Here is a 12,080-nt window from a genome sequence, read left to right as displayed (position 1 = left end):
CGTTATTCTGTCGGCCATAAGTATTCAAACACAGCAAGGCTAAGTAGGCTAACTGCATGTTAGAGAAGAAAGTTCAGAAACACGCACATCCAAAACATTTTAACCGAAGGTGCTAGCCAGAAGAACATGTCCAAGCATTAAAAAATGTTACGCACACTCAATCAAGCTCTCAGACGCTTTGAGCGTGCAAGAGCGTGGCACACTCAAAACGTCACTGTGGTGGTCTCTTATAAAGAGATATATTCTGGGAACTTGATAGTGTATGGTCCAAAATGTTCATGCTTTAACTGCATATTAGACACATGACCTAGAGACAATGCCATACATGCTATGATAACTTCACAAGCATCTCAGCTTTTACACCCCTGGTGAAATGTCTGAAAGTTCTAAAAAATGTATATACTTCCCAACCCTGTGACAAACATAAAGACTGTCCGACGCTCACATCTTCCAGGCAGTGAGTGAACTCCCTTGAGACTTCTATGATGGAGAGAGAGAGACAGAGAGAGGGAGAGAGAGTGCTGTGACTGCTGGAGCGATACTTCCAAGATAGTTGACAGAGATGTGTTGTACTTGTTCCGGAGAGACCTTTGAGAGATGTGTTGAGAGGCTGTTATCTGGGGGTGCTTAAAGTCCTAAAGGAGACCTGTCCAAACTGCCTCGCGAATGATGTGTGCGCACACGCGCACACACACACGCACATGCACGCGCGCACACAGACACACACAAACACCCCCCCCTCTCTCTCCTGTAGGGCTCAGTCTTGACTGACAGCTCAGTTTAGAGCATCTAGTTAGTGGTCCTAGCAGTCAGTCATATAATGAGGCGTGATGATGATGATGAGGTCCGGCGGTGGGTCAGGAACACGTGTTTGTCTGGCAACACATGGGTCACAGCCTCCATACTATCACTGCTGGCTGAAGACTGTGTTTTTTAGCTCATAAATTACATCTCAGTGGAACGGCTCTGTCTGGTAGTGGTTACTGCCAGATGCATGAACCTTGACAGGGGTGTGTGCTGTGCGCACGTCCCTGGCTGTATATATATATGTATTTGTGTGTGTGTGTGTGTGTGTGTGTGTGTGTGTGTGTGTGTGTGTGTGTGTGTGTGTGTGTGTGTGTGTGTGTGTGTGTGTGTGTGTGTGTGTGTGTGTGTGTGTGTGTGTGTGTGTGTGTGTGTGTGTGTGTGTGTGTGTGTCTGAGTGCCAAAGTGTTCGAATGGGTGTGTGTTTGTAGTCTGTATATTTCAGCGTGTTTATGTCCAGTGGTGGAAAGTAACTAAGTACATTTACTCAAGTACTGTACTTAAGTACAATTTAGAGGTATCTGTACTTTACTGGAGTATTTACAATTTCCAATACTTTTACTTCTACTCCACTACATCTCAGAGGCAAATATTGTACTTTTACTCCGCTACAATTATTTGAAAACTTTAGTTACTAGTTACAGTACTTTGCAGATATAAATGATTGTATTATAAAACATACATTAACGACTTTAGCCCTGTTTTATACATAGGCTATTTGAAAATATCCGATCTACAAGCTCGCGACGCGTTGTGAGCTTGTAGATCTGCTATTTTCAAACATTTTAGTACTTTTACTTTTGGTACTTTAAGTACATTTTGATGCCAACACTTTTGTACTTTTACTCAAGTACATTTTGAATTCTGGACTTACTTGTAACCGAGTATTTCTATATTGCAGTATTGGTACTTTTACTTTAGTAAAGAATTTGAGTACTTTTTCCACCACTGTATTGTGTGTGTGTGTGTGTGTGTGTGTGTGTGTGTGTGTGTGTGTGTGTGTGTGTGTGTGTGTGTGTGTGTGTGTGTGTGTGTGTGTGTGTGTGTGTGTGTGTGTGTGTGTGTGTGTGTGTGTGTGTGTGTGTGTGTGTGTGTGCACACCCAGTCACCCACGCGGACGTGCGTTTTAATGTGTTAACACGGTTTTGACTGTCCCTCTGCTCTCTCCTCAGGGTGTCTGGGGGGGAGCTCTTTGATCGTATCGTGGAGAAAGGTTTCTACACTGAGAAGGACGCCAGCACGCTCATCAGACAAGTCCTGGACGCGGTCCACTACCTGCACAAGATGGGCATCGTGCACAGAGACCTGAAGGTGAAACATACTATGTCCACACAGAGAGAACACATAACACACACCAACAGTAGAACACCACAGATGCCAGGTTTTGGCCCCGATCCCCAATGTTGGACAGTCTTAGCCCCACCGTTTACTGATGTTATGACTGATATTTTGTAAAGGAAGTGAAGTAAAATAAGTGTTAAATTGCTTTATATTCCGATAGTACTCATTGGTATATAGAGTGTTTTGTTCAGTAACAGTGGTCCCTGGTTCAGGTCGGGATACTAATTTTATCCAATCATGAGAGAGAACTCACACAGGGCACAAGATAAAGAAGTGCAATTGGAAGGGATGACACAGAGAAATGAGCAGACACATTTTTTTACTGAAACACTATAATATTTAAGCTGCTGTGGTCCAGGCCTATTTTCTGTTTACGCAGAGACCCCTGCTACTGAACAAACACTCAATAGCAATGATTACTATCAGAATATAGCTTTAACCTTTTAACCTTTTTTTTTTGTCTTAACCAAAAAACATCACTTACCCTACCTTTTAAATAAACATTTTTTTTAAATAGCAGATCTACAAGCTCACAAAGGATTGTGACGGATTGTGTTCACGTATAATGACATGCACAAAACAGAGACTCGTTGGCTGCATAATTGCTGATATCGATGTCGTCAAAAAGGTAAAATAATGACTAATATATAGGCCAAAGCCATACCGTACATGGGTTTGTGGCTCTTATACACAGACATACACTATCCCTTCCTTCACCCCAGTCCAGTACGTGTGGATCATTGCATTTGTGATTTACAACCTGACACTGATTCATGGCTGTGATGAGGGGCAGCGCGCGCTGAAGAGATTTATGCCACTCAGCAGGTCAGCACACGCAAGGCCAGGGATTCTGGGACGATCCAGGGAGGGAGAGAGGTCCCCCAGGGAGAGGAGTACAGGCATGTATGCTCATAAAAGAGTCAGGCAGCACTAATATATGGAACCAACATCACCGGAGTGACTTTCAAAAACTGGTGCAGGGACAAAACCAGGAGGTGAAGAGAAACTGCTTTGGGTTTGTTTGTTGACATTTTACTCTCTCACTCTCTTTCATTCCTTGTGTCCCTTTCTCCAGCCAGAGAACCTGCTGTATTTCAACCCCCAGGATGAGTCCAAGATCATGATCAGTGACTTTGGCCTGTCCAAGATGGAGGGCAGTGGTGACCCCATGTCGACCGCCTGTGGCACCCCAGGATACGTGGGTAAGGGAGCTGAGCCCCCCTCCCCAAATCATAGCCGTTCATCAGGGCAGCAGGATCCCAGAATTAGTATTCACTGCATGAACATTTCTAGTTAAATTTTAAAAAAAGCAATCCCCCTTATTTCCAAGAGTCTGTGTGCTTTTGGCAATTGATGACTGTCATCTTGGTGACATGTCTTAAATTAGATGACATGAATTACACAGTGCTATAAAATGTTTAATGGAATTGCTCTCTGTGTGTGTGTGTGTGTGTGTGTGTGTGTGTGTGTGTGTGTGTGTGTGTGTGTGTGTGTGTGTGTGTGTGTGTGTGTGTGTGTGTGTGTGTGTGTGTGTGTGTGTGTGTGTGTGTGTGTGTGTGTGTGTAGTCAAGTCAGTGAGTATACACAGATATTCACTCGTCTTGCCTCTGTAGTGAGTGCTCCTTATCAAGTGCTTACAGTCCTTTCCCCTGTCACCGAGTAGGAGGGACTGAGGACAGCTAGCAATGTGTTGTATGACAGATAGATGTTCTATATTGGTTACATGACTGATGTATCTCCTGCTGTTGAGGTCTTATCCACATCAATTTATTGTATAGCCACTAGAATTTCAGGCCAAACCTCTACAGTTCGACGGCGCGGGTTGAAGGGCTCGCTTATTTTGGGGTTGTTTTCATTAACCTGGTTGGTTGTTTCTCTCGCTAAACCTGGCAACTATATGAAAATGACAACGGCTCCGTGATTGGCCAACGGCCAGACAGTCCGTGTTGCCATGTCCGCTTATTGTAAGCACTTGACCTGCTGACCTGCGCCTCTTTTTGGGGCTTGTTTTGGGGTTGAAAACCGACTGTACACGACCGACCGTCGCGCATGCCCGGGACTGTCTATTGTTTATTAGGATATAGCATGCTCCGACCTCCACAGTGGGAGTTACTATTTAGACCAGGGCACACTTTTCAGAAAAATGGGTCTGTAACCTTTTTTTTCCCCTCAAGTTCAAGGCTACCAAATACACATATAATGAGTATCCCGGAACAATTAACAGAATATAGTCACCACTGTGTTTTTCTTTCTTTTTTTTCTTACAGAAAAACACAGAACGGCTCAAACAAAACAAACAAAACACGCAGACATTCCCATCCCACAACCCTCATGTCAGGGTTAATTAACACACACATTCACACACTCAGTCCCTGCAGTCATTTTTTACTTTAAATGGTCTGATCTTCAAACTAGTGACCCCCCCCCATCCATGCTCTCTCCCCCCTCTATCCCCAATGCACTGGATGACCCCCCATTCTACCTTTTAGCAGCTCCATCCTTCACCTTGTCACCCCCGCTCCCCTGACACTTCCATCCTCCTCTGCTGAGGATTGACCGGAGGGCATTTCACTCTAAAAACACAGTGCCGTGTAGCGGAGATCCAGCTAAATATAGTGTTTCCTGATGAGTACGATGGCGTTAGCTGGGAGAAGGGAGCATTCCTTGGGTATAAAAATAGCCCAGGTTACGTTAGCAATCGGAATTGACTCAATTGAAACCAGATTGTCAGGATTTGGGACCAGAGAAAGCAGAACACGCACGCACGCACGCACGCACGCACGCACGCACGCACGCACACACACACACACGCACGCACACACATACACACACACACACACACACTGCATTTGGCACACAGTACACAAACTCACACACTCACACACAAATATGTACGAGTGGCCATTAGCACTTGCACACATTACAAACAACACACCTTGCAGATGACACACGATATAAACAAACTCCGAATCAAAGAGCTCTTTGATTCAGCACATGTGTGGCGTGTCTGAAGTTGACAGTGTGTTTTGCTCTGGATGTGTGTACAAGCATCTATTCTGCTCTGTTGATGTTCGGAAATTGATTGTACGTACAGTACGTGCCAAGTCATAGTTTGTAGTTAATCCTTGTTATGCATTGTTTCCGTCATATCTGGACACTGTTGTGTCTATGGGTTGTTTGGGTGAGCTCATTTGGATTTCTTCCCCTTGTTGTCATTAATTGGCCCAGACCAGCCATGGAAAAGGGCCATGCTCAATAATTGCCTGCAGAGAGGACTGCCTCAGTTCAGCTACTCGCCCACCGTGTGGCCCAGCTGGCCCCGTCTTTTTGGGCTCCATTACAAAGTGGTCCATGAGAGAAAATGGGTCCGTGTTCTGTTATCTAAGGGATCTGCAGTGTGGTTATCAAAAAAATGATGCCCGACTCGGCTAATTACCTCCATGAAGTGCATTATTTGTTCCGTAACCACATGGCTTAATTAGAGTGGATTATCCTGCTTATACAATGGCCTCTTACTGATTAAATTATAAGTGTTTATTCATATTTTAGGGGTCTTTTGATGGAAGCTTTGTGTTTTGTGTGTGCACTGTCCTTATCAACCTTGAAATAAATGCTACCTGACTACAGTGTTGATTTCGTTGACTAAAACTATGACGAAAAATGTTAGTCGACTACCTTTTTTCACTGAAGAAAACTACTGTAAGTAAAAACTAAATAAAAACGAAGCTATGATGACTAAAACTAAGACTAAATATATTGAACATTTTGTCAACAAATAAAAACTAGACAAAAATGTTAGGGAGGGACGAGTGGAGAAGAGATCCAGTAGAACTAAAAGTAATTTTATGTTTGGTTGCACTCGGGTGTTGTGCTCTGAAAATAGCAGATCACAACGCGTCGCGCTGCGACGCATTGTGAGCTTTGTAGATCGGCTATTTTCAGCATGCAACCAAGTGTAAAATCAGCCACTACGACGCCATCAAGGCATTTTAGTCGACTAAATCAACTGTAGATTTAGTCGACTTTAATCTTATGATATTTAGTTGACTAAAACTAGACAAAAACTAAAACATTTCAGATGACTAAAATATGACTAAAACTAAATGGAATTTTATTCAAAAGACTATGACTAAAACTAAATAAAAATGTGTCGTCAAAATCAACACTTCCTGACTACTAGCGGAATTACTAGCGGAGTCAGTCTACCATAACATCAACACATCATATTCTATGTTTTGTTTGTAGCCGTTGGCTTAAATTACAATCATTATAATGTTTATATTATGCTTATTAATCTGTGTGTTATGTGCACATATAATGCCCACCGGCCAGCTAATTTGAATCGAGTGTTCTCTGTGGCCATGATATAAATAAATTATAATTATTGTCTTTTTTAACTGTTTAGTGGTTGACCCCCTTCTCTCTGTCTCTCACTCACTATGCCTCTCTTTCTCTTCTCTTTCTCTCCCTCAGCCCCAGAGGTTCTGGCCCAGAAGCCCTACAGTAAGGCAGTGGACTGCTGGTCCATCGGAGTTATTGCTTACATCCTGTAAGTGTCTACTTGTCTGCTCCGTGTGACACTATACATTCTGTTGTACAGCTGTATAGGCTGTGTAGTACAGCGGTGAAGGCTGTGTGTTTGTTGATTCTAACCTGTCTGTGTGTAAGCTGCGATGGTCGTTAACCCTTTAAGACCGGGAACGCATTTTTTAGATTTCTTTGGGCTATTTTTTTTTAAATCGTGGAAAATGTGTGCAAATCTTTGAACATAATATGTTTTTTAAACCGATTTTTTTAAACTCAAATCTTTGCTTCTGGGGGATTCTATAAATGTCTTCTAAATCCTAACTGTTCTTTTTAAAAGACTTATGTTGTTATGATATCAGTGGTTCTCAAACTTTTTTCATGTCAAGGACCCCTCAAAATGATACGTATTTGGCCGCGGACCCCCATCTCAAAATATGTTGTTCGAGGGAACCCCCAGAAACAAAGATTTGAGTTAAAAATGTTTGCATATTAAAAAATAGATAGATATATATTGAAAGATTCAAAGAAACACATTTTCACGATGTTTCAAAAAATGTGCAGATCTATAAGCTCGTAGCCGCACTACGAGCTTGTAGATCTGCTATTTTTCAATAGCCCAAAGAAATCAAAAAATGACATTCAGATGTGTTCCCAGTCTTAACGGGTTAATGGGGAATGACAAAACGTCATCCTTCTCTCGTCCTCGTACCCTCGTCATCAGAGCCAGATGTGTTGCTGTGTTAACGCTGTGCTCGATCTCCATGTAAGGACATGGAGCCTCTGAGGCCAAAAACTTTAGACGCATTCTTCTCCTCTTGTTTTCCCTCTGTTGTTTTCCCCACTGTCTGACGGAATATGGAACTGTAGGAGAGACTTGAGGTTATGTGTGTCTACATCTGTCTGTCTCGATGCAAATACGGCCACATTTAGGGCCTCGTTTTGGACATCGAAACAGTTGATTGGGGGGGCAAAATTGGTGTCCCGATTTAGATTTCACAGCGGTTTCACAAGGTTACGGTCAGGCATGGATCTGTTACTTTTGGTTAGGTGGATTAAGGTTACAGTAGGTAAGGGGATATAACCACTTCTGCTCTATTTTAAGAATAGCAAAAACACATCGCATCGTGACACATTGTGAGCTTGTACATTTTTGAATAAATATAAATTAATATTTTCCTATATAATAGATATAATATATAATACTGTATGATATAATGACCTACCAAAAATAGTGTGTGTGTGTGTGTGTGTGTGTGTGTGTGTGTGTGTGTGTGTGTGTGTGTGTGTGTGTGTGTGTGTGTGTGTGTGTGTGTGTGTGTGTGCGTGCGTGCGTGCGTGCGTGCGTGCGTGCGTGCGTGCGTGCGTGCGTGCGTGCGTGCGTGCGTGCGTGCGTGCGTGCGTGCGTGCGTGCGCGTGTGTTAGGGCTTTCACGACTAGAGATTTTTACTGGTCGACTAATTTGACCCAGTGGTAGTCGACTAGAAAAAAAAAATGTGGCCATTGTTTTAATACCATTACTATTATTATTATCCTCCTGCCTGTATTTTTATGCCGTTTAAGGGAAGCGCTTCTGGCACAGCAGTGTTTTTGACCCCCTTTTGATAAAAATAAAGGCAGGAGGATAATAATAATAGTAATGGCATTAAAACAATGCAAAAAAACAACAAGGTCGACTAGTGGTTATACTAGTCGACTATTCGACTAGTTGGTGAAAGCCCGTGTGTGTGTGTGTGTGTGTGTGTGTGTGTGTGTGTGTGTGTGTGTGTGTGTGTGTGTGTGTGTGTGTGTGTGTGTGTGTGTGTGTGTGTGTGCGTGCGTGCGTGCGTGCGCGCGTGCGTGCGTGCGTGCGTGCGTGCGTGCGTGCGTGCGTGCGTGCGTGGAGCCACCAGACATTATTAGCCAGGAGTTGTTGGGTCGGAGGGTGTGAGTATGGATTGGGGTCACGGCTGAGGGTCTCGGGCTGTGGGGTCATCCAGGGGGTAATAGGATGCAGAGCGCTGCAGAGACTGGGATGAGAAACACGTGGGTGATGATGTACGATAGTCAGAACAAAACCCTGCTCTCAGAACTCTCCCGTGTCCTTTCTTTCTCCAAAATATTGTCTCTCTCTCTCTCTCTTGTTTGTGTATTTCTTCTGTCTGCCCTTCTCTCTCCCTCCCTCCCTCTCTCTCTCTTTCTCTGTCTATCCCCAGGGTTGCCAGATCTGCTTATTATAATTTCCCCGCAAGATTTTATTTGAAAATAAGCGATCTACAAGCTCACAACGTGTCGCATCGCAGCACATTGTGAGCTTGTAGATCTGCTATTTTCAAATAGCTGATGTATATGTTAAAGTGCTCATGTGGCTCATAGTCGCTTCTTTTGGGCTGGTTTTCCTAGACTTGGTTGCTTGTTTCTCTCACAGAATCTGGCAACACTGTCTCTCCCTCTCTCTGTACTCTGTATTGTTGTTGGCAGTCCTTTGTTGTGAGGTGGACTCTGTGATGTGTAAAGCAGGGTCTGGCCCCTGGCGCTGAGTTTGGCCCTTCCTCCCTGCCTCCCAGCCTCCCAACCCCCGTGTTCATTCTCCCATCCACCGATGTCCGAACAGACCCGCTGTTCTTCATTTTCACCTGTTTATACACTCGTCGTTTGTTATCTTCTTATCCTGTTTCTTATGTAACAGCCTAATGCTTACACAGCTTTTGATGTGGAGACCCTTGTGTGTCAACTGCTTGTATGCTTGGCATAATTTGCGTGTGTGTGTGTGTGTGTGTGTGTGTGTGTGTGTGTGTGTGTGTGTGTGTGTGTGCGTGTGCGCGCATTCATGCACTCGTGCAGACAAAAGAGGGCCGGTGGTGGATTGAACTAGTTGTGTGTGTGTGCATGTTCTCTGTGTGCATGTTCTCTCTCCTGATTTGTTAAAATGTACATATATATCCTGACCTGGAAATGTATTTTATGTTTACTAGAGCGCTGGAGAGACAAAGAGACCCCTGTTATTGAACAAACACTCAAGCAATGATTGCTATAGGAATTATTCTTAAATTATTATTATTGTTATTAATAAATATCACTTACACCCCCTTTAAGGTGGATTTTGGTACAAACATTATCCATCATCAGAGTCGGGCGAGGGTTGTTCAGCTCTGGTCCAGTCAGCAGGTATTGACCGGGGGAGCTGCTTCCTGCTAGCAATTAGCACAATTAGTGCCAGGCCTCATTAGCCAATCCACGCGCTTCTCCACCTCTTGACGGGGTCGGCTCGGTTACGCCTCGTTGGTCTCCCTTCAGGTGTGAAGATCGCATCATGTAATCGGGCGAGATAATCGCCCCCGGGCTCCCATGGAGGGACAAGACGTGCGAGTCTTTAACCAAATGTGAAAGGCACGAAAAAACCAAAGGGTGCCTCTCACCACGCCGGGCAGAACGGCCCAGCTCCATCGGAGCGTCTTTGTGTGTTTGGCGTGTGTATGGATTGAGAAAGGCATTTTAATGGCTATTTATGGTAATGGTTGCTAATGCTCTCGCGGGTCGGGTGTCGGGGATGGGGGTGGGGGGGGGGGGGGGGGGGGATTGGGATTACAGTTCCACCCTGCCAAAAGTTCAATTAGGTAGCGGTACAAATATTCAGGTTTGGCGAGAAGGGACATGTGGTTAATTTAACACAGTGTTGTCGAGCTTATTCAGGTAGCAATTTACTTCATTTATCCCATTATCATACTATTCAACTCGGTAGCATTTTCCCCCCCCTCGTGTGCTATGTGTAATTGTGGCTTATATACAATTTAGTGCACAGTAAAAATCCTGAATGTAAATTTAACGTTCAGAGTTAACCCATTAAGGCCTGAGGTTCTGATTCTACAAAATGCCTTCTAAATCGTGACTGTTTTTTGAAAAAAACAAAAACGTATGTTGCTATGTCAATAACAACACGGTTCTCAAACTTTTTCATGTCAAGGACCCCAAAATGTACATGTATTTGGCCGCGGACCCCCATCTCAAAATGTTTTGTTCCAGGGACCCCCAGAAGCAAAAAATTGAGTTACAAATGTTCGCTTTAAAAGATACTTATGTATTCAAAGATTTGCACAAATCTTCTAGATTTTTCAAAAATAGCAGATCTATAAGCTCTATGAGCTTGTAGATCTGCTATTTTTGAATAGCCAAAGTGTTTAGATTTGAGCTTTTTAGCTCAAATCTAAAAATGACACAGATGCGTTCCAGGTTTTAATGGGTTTAACCCATTAAAACCTGAGGCGATTCTTAAATCCTAACAGTTTTTTGAAAGAAATCTAAAAAAAAAAATTTCAAGATTTTTCAAAAATAGCAGATCTACAAGCTCATAGCGCTGCACTCAGTGCTTGTATATCTGCTATTTTTGAATAGCCAAAGAAATCTAAAGTGACACAGATGCGTTCCAGGTCTTAATGGGTTTAAGTTTAGCTCAGGATTTTGCCAGTGTTGGAGCTCAACCCAGCTGTAACCCATCTTTATTGTGTTTTATCTGCAGCTTGTGTGGATACCCGCCATTCTACGACGAAAACGACTCCAAGCTCTTCGAACAGATCCTGAAAGCTGACTATGAGTTCGATGCACCGTACTGGGACGACATATCAGATTCAGGTGCTTTATATTCCCATAACAATCATTGCTATATATAGTGTTGCTATAGTAAACAGAGTATATACTAAAGAAAAAACTAAACAAAACATGTGCTGCCAAAATTGGAACTGGAACACATATCTTTGTGGGCCCTCGATATTCCGAGCAACCTTCGTTCTCACCTATGGTCATGAACTGTGTGGGTCATTACCGAAAGAATAAGATGGACGGACGGACGGGTGGCCGGCCTCTCCCTTAGAGATAGGGTGAGAAGTTCACTCATCCGTGAGAGATTCTTAGTAGAACCGCTGCTCCTTGACTTGGAAAGGAGCCAACTTAGGTGATACGGGGCATCTAGTACGGATGCCTCTTGAGCGTCTCCCTAGGGAGATCCTCTGTGGCAGACCAAGGACCAGATGGGTGGATTATACTCTCCACACTGGCCTTGGAAGGCCTCGGGATCCCCCAGTCCCCCGGGAGAGACTGGGAGACCCTTGTTACTAAACAAACACTCTATAGCAATATATAAAAACATTAAAAAATAAACTGTTTACATTTATTTATTTAACTATTTTTTTTTCTTTTTGTATCACTTAAACCACTTTTAACTCAGAGAGTGTACAAATGTAACCAACACTCTCCGAGTTCAAAATGGATAAATGAACACTGTGTTTTACTGTGTGTATGTGGTCCAGTGATGAAGCTTCCTTCGGGACAGCAGCACCATTCCGTCCTCCTCATCCTCTTCCTCACACACATGGACCACACACACCACCCGGTTAACCACACTGCCCCTGACGCCATCTGCTGGGAATGTGTGTTTG

The 12,080-nt window shown here is 43.6% G+C and overlaps 1 protein-coding gene across 2 annotated transcripts in view; it reads left to right on the top strand.

Annotated features, from left to right (window-relative positions):
- Positions 1–12,080, top strand: part of camk1da (calcium/calmodulin-dependent protein kinase 1Da) — an 81,154-nt gene that overhangs the window by 60,433 nt on the left and 8,641 nt on the right. For both annotated transcript variants that reach the window (XR_014600237.1, XM_084050082.1), the window contains exons 4-7: positions 1,977–2,115; positions 3,221–3,347; positions 6,619–6,694; positions 11,165–11,277. Coding sequence is in view for 1 of the 2 variants with exons in the window: in XM_084050082.1 (XP_083906208.1) it covers positions 1,977–2,115; positions 3,221–3,347; positions 6,619–6,694; positions 11,165–11,277 (455 nt within the window). In the remaining variant the exon portion in view is untranslated. The remainder of the gene's footprint in view (positions 1–1,976; positions 2,116–3,220; positions 3,348–6,618; positions 6,695–11,164; positions 11,278–12,080) is intronic.

The sequence above is a fragment of the Gymnoscopelus microlampas genome (genome assembly GCF_963454915.1).
Source record: "Gymnoscopelus microlampas genome assembly, chromosome: 23".
Lineage (NCBI taxonomy): Eukaryota > Metazoa > Chordata > Actinopteri > Myctophiformes > Myctophidae > Gymnoscopelus > Gymnoscopelus microlampas.
The sequence above is the reverse complement of the archived record's forward strand: the minus strand, read 5'-3'. Positions and strand labels throughout refer to the sequence as shown.